Source organism: Urtica dioica, chromosome 9 (genome assembly GCF_054948205.1).
Source record: "Urtica dioica subsp. dioica isolate 48M chromosome 9, U.dioica_male_clone48M_v1_H2, whole genome shotgun sequence".
NCBI classification, from domain to species: domain Eukaryota; kingdom Viridiplantae; phylum Streptophyta; class Magnoliopsida; order Rosales; family Urticaceae; genus Urtica; species Urtica dioica.
In genome coordinates this window covers 17,508,865-17,531,570 of record NC_142764.1, presented here as the reverse complement: position 1 = coordinate 17,531,570, position 22,706 = coordinate 17,508,865, and the positions used below count along the sequence as shown (strand labels likewise).

Sequence of the window (22,706 nt, the reverse complement as noted above, 5' to 3'; positions counted from 1 at the left end):
GTTTTTTAAATTATGAGCTTGAAAATCGTTTTCGAAAGTTTACTAATTTTGTGACAAGTTAGAATTGTAATCTTAGATTTTTTTTAATTTATTGCTCATGCCTTTAAATTAAAAACCATGTTGATTTTCTATGAGTTTGGGATGATGTTAAAACACATTAGAATCAGTTCTAAAAGTTTTTAATTTTTTATATTGAAAAACGTGTTTTAAAGGTTTGAGAATTTTCGAGTAAAATTTTGTGACTAGTTTTGTTACCTTGCTAGTTTCTTATTTTTACTTGAATCGTTTTATGCTTGTTGTTATTTCTTTTATTCTATGTTATTACCTTGCTAATAAAACACAAATAAAAGCTTTAATAACCTTCATAAAACGTTCCGTGACACTCGATTCTTTTTCGCACCTAAAAGGACGAAGCTTTAATTTATTTCTTTTTCTTCGAGCTGGAATGTAAACCCGCATTAAAAGCGGCATAACTCTCTGCTCAGAAATCTAAATTTAATGATTCTTGAATCAAATTAAAGCTCTGTCTGTCCTCTATCCAATTCCACCGGTTTCGGCTGAAAAGGACATCGGAGCAGCCAGATATGGCGATTTTACTCCGAGGTGCGCGGCTGTCTGAAACTCCAGTTTTTTAGAAATCCGGATTTTCAAACCCCACTACCATGAGTTATAGAACTCTAATGAGAAAATTTTCTTGAGCAAAAATGTTTTTCATATGATTATAAACATGATGTGTAAAGATTAAAAGTTTTGATTTTTGAAAGATTAATTGAAATTGAATTTTTTACAAAACTAGTTTGAATTTTGAAAAACCGTTTTCACTTTCAAACTTGAAAATATTTTGTCATCCAAATCAAATAAGTTTTCAAAATGTTTTCAAAACTATATCTATATCACATATGTTCAAAATCTATATGCTCTTGAAAATTTGAGTGGGAGGTCTCCTTGTAGACAAGCCGAAAAATAAAAAGATGTGTAATCTCAAACTTTCAAGTGTTCGAGTGAGTTGAAGTTCACACTTCCCTCACGCACTTTCCCGAAATAGAAAATAGGAAAAGATCGAGTATGTCCCTTGTGCCTTTATGCACTAATACTGCTCTGAACATGTCGATCTAGGATTCTCTTCTAGTTGTCCGCTCTGTCGCTCTCTAACTAGGAAATCTGTTTCCGAACTTATAAGAGTCGATGAACCAACTCCAAAAACTAAGTGGGAGGGTTATATTCGTTGTTTGTAACCCGCGATCCCCAACACTAGTGAAAGATGCAATAACGTGGGACTAAGAGCCGCTCTTGCGACCCTCACTTAAATGTGAGTACTCCAAGGCGTTATTGCTTCGATCATTGCTCAATGAGCTACGTCCGAGAGTGATGCAATGATGGCAAGGCCTCCCCTTGGGGGATTGTTTTTCAAAGCTGATCTTTTGGACTAAGTGGTTGGTTGCACACTTAGGCTCAATCCCTAGTATCCTTCCTTAAGGCTCTGCGAAAGGATATGAGTGATCAAACCAATTTACAAGGTGGCTAGTCAAAATGATGTACTGACATCTTGGCTTAGCATTAATGATGTGTCATTTACTTATAAATGGAGATTTTTTGCGGCCTTCTCTTGAGGGAGTAAATTATCGTTTAGTTTATAACACCTTTGGATTTTATAAAAAGTCTTAATAAAACTTAAATCCTAAACCAAAGACTAATCATAAACTTGTTTCAACTGTTATAGGCAATATGTCTCTCAACCCTCTCTCAACAATTCTTTCCTCAAATAAACTCGAAGGCGACAATTACGTCGACTGGAAACGTAAACTCGACATAGTCCTTACTGTCGACAAGCACAAATGGGTTCTCACCACCCCCTGTCCTCAAACGAATGATGATTCGACGCAAGAGGAGAAAGACGTCCTGGCAGCCTGGCTTCGATCCGATGAGATTGCAAGATGCTACATTTTGGCATCGATGAACAATGTGTTGCAACAACAACATCGTGATTATGAAACTGCCACCGATATGCTCTACAATCTCCATGAGATGTTTGGAGGGCAAGGACGTCAAGCTAGGCAACAAGCGGTCCGACAATTCATGAACTGTCGTATGAAGGCTGGAACTCCCGTTAGAGATCATATGATGCTGATCATTAGCTATCTCAACGAGATGGAGATTCTTGGATCTGAGATTGATGGGGAGACTAAAATAGATATGATCTTGGAAACTCTCCCCGAAACCTTTGATACCTTCAAGTTGAACTATTCCATGAACAAGCTGGAGTACACTGTTACCGAGCTCATGAAGGAACTTCAAACCGCTGAGGCACTCACTAAGAAAAAGAGGGCTCAAGGAGAAGTACATGCTACTGCCTCCACCTCTGGATCTAAGAAGAGACCTCGCAATGCCGAGAAGAAGAACCAACCTAAGGTTCAAACGAAGAAGAAGGCGCCAAAGGCTCCAAAGGTGGACAAGTCTAAAGACAAGTGCCACCACTGCAATGAGCCTGGTCACTGGCGTAGGAACTGTCCCGCCTACCTCAAAACCAAAGCTAAAGGTATTGTACTTGTTACTGAAGCCTGTTTAGTAGCTGATAATGTATCATCGTGGATTATTGACTCCGCTGCTACTAACCATATTTGCTGCTCCTTGACTGGTTTTAGGAAAAGCAAAAGCTTAGAGGATGGCGACTTCTGCTTCAAGTGGGGTGATGAGAGCGTGGTGTCTGCGAAGGCTGTGGGATCCGTGACGCTATCTTTTGAAGATCGAACTTTAAATTTGAATCATGTTTATTATGTTCCTTCCTTTGGGAAAAACCTAGTATCTGTTGCTCAACTTTTCGAGCAAGATTATTATTTAAAGTTTATAAAGAATGGAATTCGTATTTCTTTTTCTAATTCTTTCGTCACTGATGCATGTATGAAGAATGGTCTTTTTTACATCTATCCCACTCAACCTTCTCTTTTAGACACCGAAATAGATAACGATCTTATTAGAGAGTCAAAGAGGAACAAACTTTCTGAATCCTCCGATCTAACAAAATCAACATACCTCTGGCACTTAAGACTTGGTCATATCAGTCTAGATAGGATTAAGAGACTTGTGAGGGATGGTCCACTCCAAGCCTCTGCAATAGGTTCACTACCTACTTGTGAATCCTGCATAGAAGGAAAAATGACTAAGCGCCCTTTCTCCGATAAGGGTCGAAGAGCCACTGAGTTGCTGGAACTAATACATTCTGATGTATGTGGTCCGCTCAACCAACAGGCACGTGGAGGATACGAATACTTCGTTACCTTCACTGATGATTACTCAAGATATGGGTTTGTCTATTTGCTTAAACACAAATCCGAGACCTTTAACGTATTTAAGGTCTTTAGGGCTTTAGTGGAAAAGCAAACTGGCAAAGTGATCAAAACCCTTCGATCTGATCGAGGTGGTGAGTATATGTCTGGAGAGTTCGATGACTTTCTTAAAGAAGAAGGTATCGCTTCTCAGCTTACCGCGCCTGGCACACCTCAACAAAACGGAGTGTCAGAGAGAAGAAACCGAACTCTTATGAAGATGGTTAGATCAATGATGAGTTACTCATCACTCCCGCTTTCCTTTTGGGGATATGCCCTCGAAACAGCCGCCTACATTCTGAACCAAGTTCCGTCCAAGACGGTTCCTGGTACTCCTTATGAACGATGGACTGGCCGTAAAGTGAATCTTGGCCGCATCCGAATTTGGGGTTGCCCTGCACATGTGCTGAGGCAAAAGACTAGCAAGTTGGCTAGTAGGTCAGAATTGTGCCTGTTTGTAGGATATCCGAAGGAAACCAAAGGTTTTACTTTCTATAGTCCCGAGGACGATAAGACTTTCGTTAGCACGAATGCTCGTTTCCTTGAGGAGGACTTTATGAAGGATGCGAAACCTAGAAGCAAAATTGTGCTTGAAGAAAAGTTGGGTGAGGAAGCTTCTACCTCATCTGTAAGAACTGTTCTTACCCCAACTGAAACACAACCTAACTCATCAGAATCTCGTCAAGTAGTACTTAGACGTAGTGGGAGGGCTACTCAAAAGCATGACAGGTACATGTCTTATGGAGACTCTCTTGTAGCCGTCTCCGACATGGATGACCCTGTTTCCTATAGCCAAGCGATGGCTTGTTCTGAATCAAACCTTTGGCTTAACGCCATGAAAGTTGAAATGCACTCGATGTATGTCAACAAAGTCTGGAAACTTGTAGACCTTCCTGAAGGGATTAAACCCGTAGGGTGTAAGTGGATATACAAGAAGAAAAGGGGTCCTGATGGGAACGTCGAGACGTTCAAAGCACGACTTGTGGCAAAGGGTTATACCCAACAAGAAGGGGTTGACTATGAAGAAACCTTCTCGCCAGTCGCGATGCTTAAATCCATCCGCATACTCCTATCCATAGATGCAGCTCTCGACTATGAGATCTGGCAAATGGATGTCAAGACAGCCTTTCTGAATGGCAATCTTGACGAGCGCATTTACATGGCTCAACCAGACGGTTTCGTGGATAAAGGTCAAGAGACCAAGGTTTGTGAGTTGCTTAAATCCATTTATGGACTAAAGCAAGCATCTAGGTCATGGAATATTAGATTCGATGAAACTGTAAAGAGCTTCGGCTTTGAACAGTCAATAGATGAGCCTTGTGTTTACAAGTTAATACACGAAGGCAAAGTTGTGTTTCTGGTACTATATGTCGATGATATACTACTCATTGGTAATGACGTGGGTAAGTTATCTGAGGTTAAGGTCTGGCTGGCAAAGCAATTCGATATGAAGGATCTAGGAGAAGCTGCATACATTCTGGGAATCCAAATCTTTCGAGATAGGAAAAACCGGACCCTGTCGCTCTCTCAAGCATCTTATATTGATAAGGTGATGGATCGCTTCTCGATGCAAGACTGCAAGAGGGGTCAAACACCCTTTAGGCATGGAGTTTCACTCTCTAAGGACCAGTCTCCCAAGACTGCACAAGAGATTGAAGACATGAGGAAAATTCCTTACGCCTCTGCCGTAGGAAGCCTCATGTATGCTATGCTTTGCACCCGACCTGATATATGTTTCGCCGTTGGCGTAGTTAGTCGTTTCCAATCCAACCCTGGACCCGAGCACTGGATTGCTGTTAAGCATGTTCTTAAGTATCTTCGAAGAACTAGGAACTTGATGCTTACATACTCAGGTACTGACCTGACTATGACGGGATATACCGACTCCGATTTTCAAGCGGATAAGGATTCCAGGAAATCCACTTTGGGATCTGTGTTCATCCTTAATGGTGGAGCTGTTGTGTGGAGAAGTATTAAGCAATCTTGCATTGCTGACTCCACAATGGAAGCAGAATATGTGGCTGCTTGTGAAGCATCCAAAGAGGCTGTATGGCTTAGAAAATTCCTTAAGTATTTGGAAGTTGTTCCAAACGTCGACGAGCCCATGACCCTTTATTGTGATAATAGTGGGGCTGTCGCTAACTCAAAGGAACCTAGAAGCCATAAGCGCTCTAAGCATATTGAGAGGAAATACCATTTGATTCGAGAGATCGTGCAGCGCGGAGACGTGGAAGTGAAGAAGATCTCAACGGTGGACAACCTAGCAGATCCATTCACCAAGGCCCTAGCGAACAAGGTCTTCGACCAACATCGTGAGGGATTAGGCATGAAGGACTACACACACCTTCTTTGAGTCAAGTGGGAGTTTGTTGTCAATGGTGCCCACAAGAAGAGTTGTAGTCTTTATTTTGAACATTTGATGTAATAAAGTCTCATGAAGACTCTTGCTTGTAATTGCCTATTCATTCATTAATAAAGTTGAAACGTTCATTCAATCTTCCTTGTCTGAAGCTTTATGATAAAACCATAGTCTTTTAGTCCATAAACAAACTTAACAACTTACGAAGAGACAAATGTAGATTTGCATGAACAAACTCTTCGTAGTTTGCTTAAAACGATATATTCGCAATCTTAGGGTCAAAGGACTATTGACCTCAGTATGATTGTTAGAAGAATCTATGATGTCTGGTTATGAGGCATTGAGAGTTGGAGACTCTATAGTTCTTCTAGGTATCTTCCGAAGGTACTGAATTGACCAGTGCACTTCTAGAGACAATATAAGAACAAACCATTTAACCTCTTATGTCTCGAAGTCACTATGTATGAATTGCATCATGCTTACCTTAATCCTGAAATGAGACATGCCATTTCACACCTTAGTATTCTCATTTGAGAAAGTCAGAGTTCGGACTCACTATGTCATTCCGAACAGGGCCGATTGGTGAAATACTAAGTTGTGAGTATGTCATGAGTAACTTTGTGAAGTTCTCATAGATATGGAATTCATGTACAAGATTGCTGAAATGCAATGTATGTCACCTCATGCTTTGTTCCTTGGAGTGTGAATAAATGAACTGGCCAGTGTCCAAATTGAGTCCTGACTCTTTTGGATGAAACAATGTGACTTGTTAGCTCCTCGTCAATACATTGTTTCTAACTTATTCACAAGCGACAAAGGAGTTGAGGAAATAACAGCTAGAAGGGTAAAATGGTAATTTAGTAAATCCCGACTAGCTGATGACATTCATGAAGGGTAAACATAGATAATATTCAGTGGATCCGCTCATCATAATTAGGTCGAATTCTTGAGTAGAAAATAAATTCATTTGAACCGAGAGATTTTCAGTGTCAGCTCTTTAGTGGAGTCAGTTGGCATTAAGCTAAACTTGGAAAAGGTTTGTGAACTTTTGAGTCCAAGTGTTTAGCTAAAGCTTTGTTCATTTGGGTCCATGAGGTCACTGTCACGAATCACATCGATAGGAATAGTTAAACTGGAACCTAAGTCAAAACAAGAACGAAAATAGTGAAAAGGGTATTTTTGTCTTTTGAGACAAACGATGAAATGAATGTCAATAAATTTTTTGACAAGGTCATTTTATGACGTGTTTCACTCGGCCATGACTTGATCATTGGGCCTCGTGAATTAATTTCATTTCATGAGAATTTTATGGAAAATTCTTAATGGGCTTTTCTTATGTTGTTATGAACAAATGAAGAAAAATCTAGAAGACTTTCTAGAAGTCATAGGCGCCCAAATACCCAAAGAGAGAGAATTTATTTTGTGCATAAATGTATTTAGATACTTGCCAAAAGAAAAAGAGGAAACAAATTGCATAAGGATGCATATAGAATTTCGGCCATAAGAGTAAAAGGCAAGCCAAGGAACAAAAAAGGAAACAAATCCTAGCCTTCTAGAAGGCTGCCTTGGGCGCCTAAGAGGAATGGGAAATAAGGGTTATTTTGCTCATGAATATGTGATATTCTATAGAAGAGGAAACTACCTTATTGAAGGTGAGACCTCTCCTATAAATAGGAGCCTCATTTCCTCACAATTCATTCATCCAAGTTTAAGAGATTTGAGAGACTCTCTCTCTAGAACTTGGCCGAAGTCCTCTTCTCTCTCTCTCTAGTTTATTTTCGGTTTTCTCTTGTCTTGGCACCTAGGTCCTCACTCGACCTAGTCTTTAGCTCTGCGACTTCGAGACTCGTTCTCAAGTCGTAGTGTTTAAAAGTGCCCACTCACTGATTCCTTCTTTTCGAGTGATTTAGTGATAGAAACTTTCGTGGTTGCTCGAGGTGCCGAGGAAAGAAAGAGAGACGTGCTGCGAGGGGAGACGAGCGTTGCAACTTTCCAAAAGCTTCTACAAGGTTCAAGCTTCAAGAAAGGTTAGTAACTTTAATAGCTCATATTAGTTTTTATTTACATGTACATGCTCTTGTCTAGGTTAGTAAAAACTAGTTTTACTTAAAAAGAAAATTTTTAAAATTCCGCCGCTTAACGAAGCGTTAAACTTTTTCTTAAACCCTAGATCGATTCCAACAATTCCGTGTCAGATCTCGAGTCTCTTCTCCTAAATCATGAAGTTATGCTGGAGAGGAAGAACAGCTACAACGAACTTCTTGGACTTTCGGCATCGGCAAACCTTGTCAGTTCCAATCCACATCATCGACGGTCAAACCACTACAACAACTCATCCTCGGCGAATTTCAATGGCTATCAACGACAATCAAACCCGAGTCAGTTCTACGACAACAATGCTAGGAGAGGAAATCAAGCAAACAGAGGCCATTCAACTCCACAACGAGGAACAGGACGAGGAGTTTGACAAAACAACCGAGTCCAATGCCAAGTCTGTGGGAAAATGGGTCATGTAGCAACACAATGTTACTACAGATTTGACCATTCCTTCTCTGGGCCGAGTCAACTGCAATTACCAAACCCGATCCAAGGAAACGTAGTTCACTTTAATCAAGGCCAACCTGTTACGAGTCAATACAACAGTTGTGCCAACATTGATCTGAGTTATCAGGGTGCAGAATTTCGCAAGATCACGATGCATATGCTATGGCTGCAACAAACAAAGATCAGGCGTGGCTGACCTCGGACAACAACGAGTGGTATCCAGATTCCGGTGCCACAAATCACATCACGTCGGATCTTGGGAATCTTGCATCCAAAACAGAGTTCTAGGGCACAGATCAAGTACACATGGGAGATGGTAATGGTATTAATATTCGTAACATTGGCTATACATGTTTTCATTCTCCATTTGTGCAAAACAAAATTCTGTGTCTAAAACAACTCCTACATGTTCCAAAAATAACCAAGAATCTCATGTTTGTGTCAAAATTTTCCAAAGACAATGCTGTTTATTTCGAATTTAGACCTGATGTTTGTTTCGTTAAGGATATTGTCAGTGAATCAGTCCTCATGAAAGGCCAACTAAAGGAAGGACTATACGTCTTTGACAATTCCCAAATCAACCTACAACAGTCCAATTCATGTCAAAGAGCCACACACCAGTCACAGATGAAAAAGAGTCAAACCAGTCAGAGAAAAGAGCTTCCCAAATCTGTCAATGTGTGTAGTTCTAAGTTTACAAATTCTTTGTCTAGTAGTCCAGTTTGCAATGTAGTTATTCCCAAATTTCAAACATGGCATAACAGACTTGGCCATTCTTCTGATCATGTAATCAAGTCTGTTTTGCAATCATGTAATTCCAAAGTCATGAATAAAACTTCTGATTCGGTTTGCAGTGCTTGTTGCCATGGAAAATTACATAAACTACCTTTTTCAAACTCCATTACAAAATACTCCAAACCCTACTCATCCACACTGACCTTTGGGGACCGTGTCACACTCTTTCCACAAATGGCTACAAAAATTACATACACTTTACTGACAACTTTTCCAGATATACATGGGTTTATCTACTCCGAGCCAAATCTTATGCCTTACAAGCCTTCAAACAGTTCAAATCCCAGGTGGAATTACAGTTAGGCACACAGATTTTAGCCATCCAAAGCAATTGGGGAGGTGAGTATAGAGCTTTCACTTCTCTTCTACTCGAGCTAGGAATCCAACACAGATTATCTTGTCCACATGTCCATGAACAAAATGGCCTAGCCTAGAGAAAGCATAGACACCTAGTAGAAACAGCTCTAACCCTTCTCTTTCAAGCATCACTTTCATTCAAATTCTGGGATGAAGCAATCCGATCTGCAGCCTATATCATAAACAGACTTCCCACACCAATTCTCAACAATAAAACCCCATTAAATGTCATGTTCCACAAAGACCCTGATTATGATAATCTTACGACGTTTAGCTGCCTGTGTTATCCGGACCTCAGACCTTACAACAAAAACAAGTTCAAATACAAGACCACACCGTGTACATTCCTTGGCTATAGACTAAGTCACAAAGGTTTTAAATGCCTATCAAGCATTGGCCGTGTCTACATTGCTAGGAATGTAATTTTCGATGAACATAGCTTTCCCTATTCAAAATCTGTGTCAAAATGTGTATGTCCTGACCTTGTATCAAAAGAGTCCACAGTTCCTTTGTGTGTCATTCCATCCATAGTCCAGTCACAAATTCAAGTCCATGACAACATACCACAGTTCAGTAGTTCCAGTCTCAGCCACAGTCCTCACAACCTCCCTATCACCCAGTCACAAATCATTCTCTTTGCACCGATGGAAAGTGTAACATCTAGTCAAAGTTTGAATGTTGTTAACCCTGTGTCTGTAGAACATGTAGATAATCCACGGGATCTCGTTGTTGTACAGACTGGTGACTCGGCAACCTCAGTCCATCAGATGATCACCAGGTCCAAGAATGGAATTTTCAAGCCTAAAACTCTATCAACTGTTAGAGAACCGGCTACAGCGAAAGAAGCAATTCAACTCCCGGACTGGAAGAATGGGATGGTTCAGGAAATTGAGGCCCTTATGAGAAACAATACATGGAAGCTAGTCGATCTACCGAGTGACAGGAAAGCAATCGGATGCAAGTGGATCTTCAAGTTGAAAGAAAATCCGGATGGCACGGTTGTGCGACATAAAGCAAGGTTAGTTGCTCAAGGCTACAATCAGGTTGCTGGATTTGATTACTCAGAGACTTTCAATCATGTTGCTAAACCGGTCACAATCAGAGTGATTATCTCCGTGGATGTTCAAAGAAACTGGATCATTCACCAGGTTGATGTAAACAACGCATTCCTTAATGGAGATCTTAAGGAAGAGGTGTATATGAAGCAGCATTTTGGTTTTGAGGACAAACAAAGGCCACAAGCAGTGTGTCGGTTGATCAAGTCACTCTACGGTCTCAAACAAGCTCCGAGAGCATGGTTTGAGAAGCTCAATGATGTCTTAGTTAGTCAGGGCTTCACACCATCGAGATCGGATAACTCCATGTTCACGCTTCATACCCCTACATTAACTATGTTCATCCTAGTTTATGTAGATGATATTCTCATTACGGGCAATGATGAGACTGCTGTCAAACAGCTAATTCAGAGACTTGACTCCCAGTTCTCGCTGAAGGATCTTGGTGAACTTAGCTACTTTTTGGGCTTGGAAGTAAAGAAGACTTCTACATGGCTATTTGTCAATCAATCCAAGTACATCAAGGATCTCATATGCCGAGCCAACATGCATCAGGCAAAGTCAACAAGAGTTCCATTGACTTCTGGCCACAAGTTCCTGAACTATGGGAGCTCACCAGTCACCGACCCACAGCTGTACAGAAGCATCGTCGGTGCTCTTCAGTATATCACCATGACAAGACCAGAGCTTGCTTACAGTGTAAGTAAGGTCTGTCAATTTATGCACGAGCCTCTTGAAGACCATTGGAAGGCTGTAAAGCGTATACTTCGCTACTTGAGTGGGACTGTTGACTATGGATTGGATTTTACACGAGACAATGGGAGTGCTGCAATGACCCTCAAGGGCTTTAGCGATGCTGATTGGGGATTTGATGCTCTTGATCGCCGATCCACAACAGGTTTTTGTCTGTTTCTTGGCTCAAATCCAACCTCCTGGCAGTCTAAGAAACAAAGTACAGTCTCCAGGTCGTCCACAGAGGCAGAATACAGAAGTTTGGCATCCCTTGTGTCAGAGGTTATTTGGACTCAAAATCTATTATCGGAACTAAAGATCACGAGCCCAAAAATTCCGACATTATGGTGTGATTACCTGAGCACAATTCATCTTGCAGCAAATTCTGTCCTACATGCTCAAACCAAGCACATAGAGATGGATTCATACTTCATTCGAGAAAAGATTCAAGCTCAGCAGCTCAAAGTTCAACATGTGCCTTCAATTGACCAAGTTGCTGATATTCTTACGAAGCCATTGTCCAGCTCCAACTTTGAAGTTCTCCGTTCCAAGCTTAAGGTTATTGGTCTCAAAACACCATAAGCTTGAGGGAGGGTATTAGGCTAGTGATGAGGTGGCGAGTCCACGAGCCAGCTCAGCAAAGTCAAAACGTGCCAAGAAAGTTTTAATAGCTACTGAGTTTGTTGATTAGTTAGAGCTGTTTAGTCTGTTAGAAGATTAGTGGCAGTCTTGTAATATAGGATTAGAGTTAGTTAAATGTTTCAGACTTGTATAAATACAGTTAGTTAACACTGTATCAATCAATGAAGATTTCATCGTTCCCAAACAGTCTTCATTCATTCCATTGATTCTCTCTTCTCTTAGTCTTTTTCACAAAACTATCATAAGGGAATTCTTTTTGTGGCGGAGCTGCCGTGGTTCATGAGGATATTAGGTATTTTTTCCGAACACATAGTTTTGTTCATTTCTGAAATTATTTCGCTCGATTTTGAGTTTTAGAGTCAGAATTGAAACTTAAATTGTAGGTTTGTGTGAATTTCCTTCATCTTTCCAAATTTCTTCCGAATACGAGTTTGAAATGATATGAGTAGATTTTTTTTTTTTTTTTTTGGTAGGTAATCGGACTGTTTCTTTGATATTTTTATATTTACATCTAAAAAGGCTCATGATTTATTACAGGTTTAGCAACAACAATTTTTGCAGATTTCTTAGAGGTTACTTGTTTTCTGTTTGTTTGCTGAAAATTATTTCTAGGATACTTAATAAAAAGCCGATTCAGTATTTAAATTTAGTGGCGGAGAGATTGCAAGATAAATATAGGTGTTTCACATTTGTTTTTTCTTTTTTAGGCAAAGTAATGTAGAATTCCTGAAGTGATTGCAGATTATGGTCCTGGTTTCATTTGTTTGCTAAGAAAATAGAAGGCGCAAGCTTTCACAATGGATACTTAGAGACGATGGAGTAGTTGAATTTAGTGGTTGATAAATTGCAGGATAAACAGTGCTTCCCATTTTCTGTTTTTAGGTAAATAATGTAGAAATTGTGAAGCAATTGCAGATTGTGGTGATGGTTTTCGCTGTCTTTTTTTCTTCAGATTTGGAGCCTAAGGCTGATGCAGGGGCGACTTGTCTTTTGTAAGTATTCACATTCTATATCGTTTTTATTTACATTCTTGATGTGTTTAAGGATTTTAGTTTATTTGAAGTCTTTGGAGAAATTCAGTCAAAGTATGAACTTAGCAGACTAAATAAAATTCAGTCGAAGTATGAACTTATCAGACTGAATTATATTCTCTTTAATTGCTCTCTTCTGCAAATGTTTTTCACTGTTTGTTGAAATGCCTTAATCAAGGTTTGTTTTTGTCTTTTTGTTTGATTTTAAAATTATGGGCATAGTCATGAAGGAATAGATTTATAAGTTTTCAACATAATTATTATTAGTATGCGAATATAGAGTAACCTGTTGGATTATATAAGTCCGGCCACATGTTAACGCATTATTGACAAGGTCGGTTGGATTAAAAGAAAAATCTTTCAATTAACAGGTACCCGTGATCGTGAAGACAAACATGTTGGAGAGCATGATCAATAATCCAACTCCGCCACGAGTGTAGTATTTATTGATGGATTATATGTATTCTTGTTCTTCAGCTACATCCACGGGGACAATATTTATGTTTTAATAGACAAAATTAAGCATTGACTCTATGTTCATATTTTAATGTCCATGCTCATTTTTAGCATTATGTAATTATTACAGTTATTATTATTACTACTATAGCATTATTTTAAGGCTATATTTCGTGTTATTTTTTTTTTTTTGTTTAAGAAGAATTGGAAGTTACATCGCTCTATAATCAAGTGCCGTTTACAACTGAGGCCTGATGAATGTTTGAAACCGTATATACGTCGCTCTGAGATAAAGCGACTTCTAAAGTTGATTTTTAAAGCGTCTCCAAAACAGCGGGAAAAGTTACCGTGACACTATTGAAGCTTTAGAGTCGTTTCTAACTTGTTGAAGCGATATTTAGAAGCGATGGAATTTTAAAAGCGAAGCTTTAGAAGCGATTTTGTCACTTCTAATTGACTTTTAAAAGTGACTTTTTTGTCTTTAAAAGGTACTTTTGGCGCTTCTAAAGGCAGTTTTTCTCCTAGTGTAATGGCACCTCCACTTGGATCTCTGAACACACGCTTGTTTTCAGGAACTTGAGTTGTTGGAGCAAATGGGAAAGACATCTTCGAAGACATGTGACTTTCAGGCTTCTTAGGGGAGATAAACATAGCTTGTTAAGAGGCCTTGGAAAAGGAGGAAACAAATCTCCAGCCTTTATGACTGGATGAAGGTTGGCCAATTTTCAGGATCTCATTAAGATTTGTAGTACCCAAATTCAACATGTGAACAAATTTAGTCCTAGATTCATGATCACAAGAGAGTTTAGCAGCCGGCTTCTTCAACCAAGTATTGACATCTAATAAATTCATCTTCTCAGTAAGAAGAGTTTCAATTATTTCCTTTTGACTATAAAAAATCTCCTTCTTCAGTTGTGTAATTTCTACTACTGATTCTTTACCCGAGTCTTCAAGATCCAATTTTAGCTCCAAATCTCGGTCTTTAAGCTTTCTGAATCTGAATCTCCTTTCTTGTTTCTGAAGCTCTGACAATGATAATATGATCTTCGTCGTTCGGATCTCAAAGGATGACACCGTAGTCTTCCAAGCCATAATCTCCGGAAGAATAAGAATAAAGTGTAGGCATACTCGTTATCTCACAAGTTCGAGAGGAGAGGGAGCGAGAGGAAAATTTCGATCCTCACAGAGAGAGAGATAGAGAGAGGGAGGTGGAAATTGCTTCTTCTTGAAGTTATTTTTGGTGCTCTCCCACGCTCCTATTTATAGTGGTAGGAAAAAGATATCTTTGGAAATAATAATGTTTCCTTAATTCCTTTATTCATTCCTTTTATATATGGTCTATGATCTATTGGATCTTGACCATAATTCCTACTTTCTCTCTCAAACATCAGATCAATATCTTGGTACTAATGTTTCCTTATTTCTTTCCATAATATAAGGAAACCATTTATGATAGATTAAAATGAGAATATTCAACCACCATTATTCACTCTCTTCTTTATTATTAGTGACCTGATTTTCTCCGCAATCTAGCAACTAATTAAAGAGAGAATATTGAGTAATTAGACTAGGAAAAATTAGGCTTTTAGTTTCGGATGACTTTTGGATGCGAATTGTCGCATCCAAATGATCATTAGATGCGACTAGTTGCATCCAAAAGAGTCACCATAAGTCATTAAATTTCGCTCAATTAAGTGGTATATTGACCATCGGATGTGACTAGTCGCATCCAATGGTTGTGAAGTAATTGGAGGCGATTTTCAGTTGCGACAAGTCGCATCTGAAACTCAAATTTTGAAGCGGGGTTTAATTCCCCCCTTTTTCGTTCAGTTATTGATGTGGCATTATTTTAATTTATTTATTTTTAATTATCATTGGATGCGACTTGTCGTTTCCTTTTAGCTTTCGGATGCGACTAGTCGCAACCCTTGGTCCGAAAAAATACGAGAAGTCGCATCCAATTTCTAGGTTATTTTTACTTAAAGCCAGCTTCTTCTTCGTCTTCCTCATCCGCCTCTTTCATTCTTCTTCATTTTTTCTCTCTTCTCCGACCTCAGTGTCTCAGAGCACCACCACCACCACCACCTCACTTCTATCTCTTCGATCTACATCTCTTCTCCGACCACAACCTCTCACTTTCCGCCTCTCACCTCTCCGACCCGCCCAAATCCAACGACCGCCACAACTGGCCGGCTAGAACCACCGGGCGAGCACGACCGGGTGAGCTCCACCACCTCTCAATAGTTCTCCGCCACTCTGCGCTCTGTCTGTCACTTCTCCAACCCACCCAAATCTGATGACCACCACGACTGGGCAAGCAGCACCGGGCCAGAAACATCATGCGAGCACCACTGGGCGAGCACCACCACCTCTCAGTAGTTTTCCGCCACTCTGTGCTCCATAAAGAACGACTTAGAGAGCACCACCTCAGCCACGCCACCACCTCTGACCACTGCTCCTCCTCCTCAGCCTATCACATACCCGTCTCTCACTCACTCCAAGTGCGCACCACCACTCTCAGACCACCTCTCAAGTACTTTCTCTCCATCTCTCTAACTCTCTCTCGAAATGTCTCTTTCCGGATCTATCTCTCATTCTCTCTCTGTCTCAGCCTCTGTCCAGCGTCATGCTCAGTCGTGCTCCACCGTGCTCAGTCGCTGCTCCTCCTCCTCAGCCCGAGATTGCTGCAAGTCGTTGAGCCTCGACACGTCTTAGCCTTAACGTCGTCTCGGCCCCGACATCGTTGCCTCACTCGTTGAAGGTTAGTGACAATTTTTATTTAGTATATTAGTTTGTTATGTAATTGTTTAATTAATAATGAAATACTTATTAAATTGTTGTTAGAATTAATGTGTAGTAATTAGATATTGAAATTGTAAAATTCAAATTAATTGTAGTTAATCTCTTTAATATGTTTTTATTATAATTGTTAAATTGTTGTCACCAAGCCAATTGTTATATATGTATGTTGGTTTAGTCAATAGAATTTATAATTTGTAATCGTAATATGGTAATTACATTAATCTCACACGCTTAGTTTAGGTTATTGTAATTATAATATGTTTAATTTAGTTTAGTTTAGATTATTGTAATTAATTAAATTGAAATTGAACGATTTAATTAGTTAAGCTAATTTACTAATTTTCGTCTGTTAATTAGTTTTATGGATATATATTGAGTTAAATTGTTTGGTTAATTTTATTGAAGTTTTAGTTCATATCTTTATTTTTCTTTTGAATTTTTCGATTTTTAATTGATAAATTGTTGTGACCGAGCCACAGAGGCTCGGTTTGGGCTTAGTCGATTAATAAGATAGTTCTGGATGGTACGTATATGTTTTTATACGGATTTGCAGATTTTTGGTTTGTCTATATTATAGGGAAAATTCTAACGAAATTTCGGTAGAAATTTGAACTAATTAATCTCAAAATCCACCAAAAATGGTATAACACTGCCATATTCTCTTTGACCAGCGACGCTGATAGGTCAACCTTCACCACAACCTGCTTTTTTGAAATGATGGTTTCACAAAACAGGTTGTGGTGAAGGTTGATGACCGGTTAGCGTCGCTGAAGCAGAAAGAATCTGGCCGTGTTATACCGTTTTTCGGTGGATTTTGAGGCGCTTCGTATCTTTGCCCACAATTTCTACAACCAGACTTCAAAAATAACATACCTTTCACAATCTCTCTTTCACAGTACGCTAAATTTTCTCTCGGTCCTTTAGTAATAATTTTCTTTCAAAGTTAATTAATAACTGTATTTGTCCCTCTCGTTTTCCCCTTCTCGTTCAGTGAAATGTCAAATCCAAGTAGAGATTGAATTACTGAGAACGATCGATTGAGCTTGAAGTATAGAACAGGGGATAACGAGTTTATCCACCTTGCAAGCGAACGACCGAATGAAAATGGCCAATATAAGGGTCCTTGCAAGTCTTGCAACAATACGAGATGGCAGGAAATCGGGGTTGTAAGGTTTCACTTCATGAACAAGGGATTTACCCCAAACTACACTAAATAGTATCATCAGGTGAGCGTCATGTCCTTACCCAAGAAGAAGATGTCATCGAAACTGACCAGAGAAGAGTCAGAGGATTGCACGATGCTCTCCATGATATCATGGATCACAAGGATTATGACGACTTTGTGGATTTGACCCCGAGCGAGGTACGTATAGAGGAGCAAGTTGAAGACCTATTCGTGGAGTTGGAAGCGAAATTGTACCCTGGATGCAAAGAGATTTTATCTTTGTTGTTCTTGGTTTCGTTGATGCACATCAAAGTCACGAACCATTGGACGAGCAAGTCGTTCACTGAACTTTTGCAACTCTTGAGGAAGTCTCATCCAGCTGGTAATCGAATCCCGAAAAAGCACTACGAGGCAAAAGAGAGGCTAAAGCGCTTTGGCATGGGGCGAGATGATCGATGTTTGCATCAGCAACTGTGTGTTGTTCCGAAAAGATCTCGAGAAAGCTGACATATGCCCAGTTTGCAACAAGATCATCTGAAAGAATCCTGGGAAAAAATACCGAAAAAGATATTACGATATTTCCCCCTGAAAGATTGATTGAAGCGGATGTATGCATGTCGCCACACGTCACTTCGGATGCAGTGGCACGATAGAAAGCGTGTCAGAGAAGAAGGCATTCTGCGACAACTTGGTGATGGAACGACGTGGAAGAATTTAGACCAGAGTTACCCAGATTTTTCTGCAGAGCTCGGATTTGAAAGCTAGTGGCTCTGACGTGTCTGAAGAGCTCTACGCTTTGTTTGCTGGGCCCTTTCAAATCGCGCATCAGTATCCGAGTTATGTGGTTAACGGCGTCAAGTTCTTCACTCAATCACTCAAAACAACGGTGTATATGTGCTCGTGGATGAGTATGTTTTCTACGGTCGAATGGAAGACGTCATCGTGCTGAATTATAGACATAATTTATGTGTCGTATTATTCAAATGCATTGGGTATGGTGATAAATATGATGCGGCAGAAGAGTGCACAATGATAGAATTTGTGGAACGACAAGTGCTTATACCGTGAAAGAGTGATTTACGGACGAGCCGTACATACTCGCGACTCAAGCGAAGCAAGTCTTTTACATAAAAGACCTTGTCAAAGATGACGAATGGGAATCATTGAGGAATGCAATCATCGAGGGATTTTGGACATTTTTGAAGTTGACACAACCACATCGGCCTTAGTTTCAATATTGACAATACAATTGTCAGACATCGAGCTTCTGAATCATCAACACGAAACAGCTGAAACTAAGCTTGTTACTTGAAGCTCGTGTAATTTTAGTACATTTATTTTTTATTAATAATATTAAATACATAATCAAAATACTATATGTGATAAAATTTAATACATAATAACTAATATATCTTAAATAGTGGACATCTTTTATGAATTTAATTCACCTACCTAGTAAACTTTGAATAATAAAAATTTGTTGCAATTAGTCATTCTCCTAATTTCTTTTTAGAGTCTAGTTAAAATTTTATTTTATTAAGAAAATAGTCTACCAGGCCGAAGTAAATATTAAAGTAACTAAAATAATTAATTTCATTTACTTTGATTTGAACTTTTTTTTTTAATAAAATGAAAATTTAACTATTTTTAAAAGAATGATGGGCTATCCAAATATAAAACACTTTTTAAATAAAATCCAAGCAAAACCAATTTTTTCTATAAACCGATAGGACATATTACAACAGAATATACAAACCGAATTAAGGAAGAAAGTATATGGATAGAAAAAGAATACAAAATTTGAACTCTTCGTCTTTACTTTCCTCTCGTTTGAATTCTCTCTATTGAGGACTATATAGACAACATTTACCTATATACATATATATGCTATGTACCGAAAATGCAACATTCAAACATTTTCGGTAACGTACCACAGAGGTTTTTCTCTGTTCTACATAACTTCCTTTGCAAGTCTAGTAGACAAACGGTTCGTTCGCCCCAAAAACATAAGCTCCTGAAACAAACCAATGCACTAGCTTTGCTCACAAAACAAATATATATAAAATAAAATAACTATAGAGAGTTAAGTTACCTAAGGTGGGCATCAGAACTGAGAAGACAGCTATCCCAGCAACTTTGAGAGGAAATCCAACCTTGAGCATGTTAGTGATGTCGAGACGGCCTGTTGAGAATCCAACCACATTTAAAGGCGTTTCGGTGGGAAGCAAGTACGAAAGCTGGGCTCCAATGGCTCCGAGAACCATTAGGAGCATAGGATGTACCTATAGGGATGAAACCAGAACATCATTTTAGGTGGACCGAATGAAATCTTCTTAAGGAAAAAAAAACAATAAAATTTGGACAGTTTAATGTAAATAATCATTCAATAATTATGTGGTTATGTAGATGATTAAACTAATTTCATGAGCGAATCGAAATGGTCTTCAAATTTTATACATGTAACATTTTAGTGATTTTCACAACAAAATAAATTTTAAACATGTAATTTCGTGTTAAAGGCTCTGAACCGAAGGATTCCGGGACTGCTAGAGCCAAAAGCTAAAACTCGTCAAGGAGGAGAGAGGGAAAACCGGAATGCTCCCTCGGCTGGTGCGGGGCCCATGCGCTCCCAGGCGAGTGAGGGGCAGGGAGGAGAAGATTCGATCCCCACAAACTCGGAATCTTTTCAACATCACGCTCACAATGATGAGGTGAGGGGCACTAGGGAGGATGAGAGTTCCAAGAATGGTGATTCTGATGATCTTGGGAAGGGTGCAGAACCGGCTAAGAAGTTTCCAAGGAAGGTCGGTATAAGCCCCTCTATTAGCGAGAAGATGGGCCTATTCTCTTTGCCTTCGGACTTGGGTCAGAGTGGGCCTATTCCTTTGAAAGCCCTTTACCCGTCTGCACAACTTAAGCCCAGTGCATAAAAATATGGATGTACCACAAGACTTGGCTCCTTCGAAGGGTAGTAGTGGGGCTTCAGTGGCCCAATCACAGACTTCTCATACCTGCCCGGGTGAAGCGGTGGAGACTGGAAAGGAACATGGCGTCCGTGCGCCGTCTTTCCCCTCCGACGAGGGAAAGCTTGGAGCGGGGTGGGAGAAGTCCAGGGCGGTTCCGATGACTGAGAAGGGTGCAGGGCAGGGCTGCGAGAGTGTGATGAGTGCAAGAATAGGGATGGCGAGAAGGAGACGATGGGGCATAATGATGCGGGCGGTGTGAAGACGGGAAGTGATCAGGTGTTCGATTTTGTGCTCCCCCCGACCCGAGCACTGATCGTTCTTCGTGGCCTATCAAAACTCCTCCGAAGGGCTGTCCGACCGAGGACTTTCCTATCAAGTCGGTAACGGGCATAGGGACTAGAAGATCGAGGGGTCTGAGCGGGATTAAGCGCAAAGGCTCCAGAGGGCATCGTCAAAAGGGCAGAAATAAGGTGGCCAAGACTACTCCAGAAAAGTCGATCGTATCAATGGCGAAACTTCTTGGTGACCATTTGGGAGGAGATGGGGTGTCAGCGGGTGCTTCCTTGGCACTGTTGACACCTCCCTCTTCAGCCAAGGGTCCTCAAAGCTACTCAGCGGATCACAACCCGGCGGCGGTCATGTCTTTGCCGATGGATTTGACCGTGGCCCCCCTAGACATGGAAGTGGTGCCCCACAGTGATGAGGACCGTCGGGCTCAATGATTGGTGTTATGTGGAACGTCCAGGGGTTGGAAAACCCCCGATCGAAGAAAGGTCTCCAGTCACGCACCCTCGAACTTAAAAACGATTTCATCTTTTTATCGGAGACTAAAGTTCGGAAGTGCGTGGCTGAGAGGGTTCGGGTGCTGTTGGGTTTCGTGAATTGTTTTGTTGTGGATTGTGTTGGGAAGAGTGGAGGACTGATGATGTTATTGGGGACTCTATACGTTTTGTCTTGGGATCGTTTTCTAGATTTCATGTGGAGAGTCACTTCACGGACCAGGAGGATTGGCCATGGAGATTCATGGGTGTTTACGGTGACCCGAGGGCTGACCAAAGACGGTTTTTGTGGGAGCTCATAAGGCGTGTTCGGGCGCTCTACTCGGACCGTGTTTGGTGGGCAGAGATATGAATGAAATGGCTACGAACTCGGAGCTAAGTGGGGAGCGATGTAGAGAGCCGCACCTCATCGAAGCTTTCTGGGGGATGATGGAGGATTGCGATTTGATCGACTTGGGCTTCGATGAGAGCCCTTTACTTGGTGAAGAGAGGCGGTATCAGGTGTGATAGAAGGGAGACTCGATAAATGCCTTGCGAATCCAGAATGGGATGGCCTCTACTCTCGTACTAAGGTCTTCCATCTTGACTTTTGGTCTTCGGACCACCGCCCCCTTTTACTCTCTACGGATAGCGTGAAGAAGTGTGGTGATAGGCCTCGTAAGGGTCATTTCTTTTTTGAAGAAACTTGGTGCGATGACGTGGAGTGCGAGACTAAAGTTCGTGAAGCGTGGGGGACACTAGAGTTTGGCGCGGGTATCCATGGTGTCACGAGTTCTATTCGACGGTGTGGGGATAGCCTCCGAAGATGGAATGGAAAGAAAAGAAATGAATTGGGGGCTCGGATCCGGCTTCAAAAAGAGGTCCTTCGGAAGGCTAGCGATAGAGTGTGTTGCAATAACCTTAAGGCTTTCAAGAGGGAGGAAAGACAACTTGACTCCCTCCTTGATAAGGAGGAGAAGTTGTGGTACCCACGGAGTCGGGCCAAGTGGTTTAAGAGTGGAGATAGAAACACTAAGTTCTTCCATTGCAAAGCTTCTTCGAGAAGGAAGAAGAACGAAATTAAGGGCTAAGTTGATGATGACGGGATTCGGGTTTCGGCTCCCGAAGATGTAGAGAGGCTGATCTCTGCTTATTTTGAGGATATCTTTACTTCTTCTTCTCCTTCAAATGAGATGATTGATGAGGCGGTCAAAGGGGTTTCTCCAAAAGTCACGCCGACGATGAACGAGGAACTCCTACAGCCGTTTGATAATGATGAGGTCCGGCGGGCTGTTTTGGGGATGCATCCGACTAAAGCCCCTGGTTCGGACGGATTACCGGCTCTCTTTTATCAGAAGTTTTAGGACGTGGTGGGACCTGCGGTTACTACGGCCTGCCTAGGAGTTCTCAACGAGGGCTGCCGGTAAATGGGATGAACGAAACGCTGATTACTCTCATCCCCAAATTACTAAGCCGGACCGGGTACGTGATTTTCGGCCCATTAACCTTTGCAATGTTCTTTATAAGATCGTTTCACTGTGTATTGTTGAACGTTGGAAAAATGTGATGGAAATTATAATCTCGGAGAATCGAGATGCCTTTGTGAGAGGGAAGTAAATCTTCGACAACGCCATGGTTTGCTTCGAAGGCATTCATACTATGAAACGAGGGAGATTCGGGAACGGGATGAATGCCGCTCTCAAGATTGATATGGCCAAAGC

General features: G+C 40.7%; 1 protein-coding gene and 1 long non-coding RNA gene across 2 annotated transcripts; one reads left to right on the top strand and one right to left on the bottom strand.

The window, feature by feature from the left end:
• Nucleotides 1-19,042: 19,042 nt before the first annotated feature.
• LOC149385413 (uncharacterized) lies at nt 19,043-19,453 on the bottom strand. The gene is made up of 2 exons (XR_016301150.1): nt 19,354-19,453; nt 19,043-19,275 (listed from the first exon to the last, which is right to left on the bottom strand). It is a non-coding gene; the product is annotated as an uncharacterized LOC149385413 (long non-coding RNA).
• A 1,492-nt stretch (nt 19,454-20,945) lies between these two features.
• Nucleotides 20,946-22,076, top strand: LOC149385412 (uncharacterized). Its single transcript, XM_089626329.1, has 2 exons — nt 20,946-21,288; nt 21,550-22,076. Exons 1-2 carry the CDS (start codon nt 20,946-20,948, stop codon nt 22,074-22,076), a joined length of 870 nt encoding a protein of 289 aa, XP_089482455.1.
• The last annotated feature ends 630 nt before the right edge of the window (nt 22,077-22,706 follow it).

Excerpts from the sequence above, each read along its gene's own strand:
- LOC149385412 (XM_089626329.1), top strand. The coding sequence starts at position 20,946 with ATGATTGGTGTTATGTGGAACGTCCAGGGGTTGGAAAACCCCCGATCG. Across the intron at positions 21,289-21,549 it reads CCGAGGGCTGACCAAAGACG|AATGGGATGGCCTCTACTCT; the intron begins GTTTTTGTGGGA and ends TTGCGAATCCAG.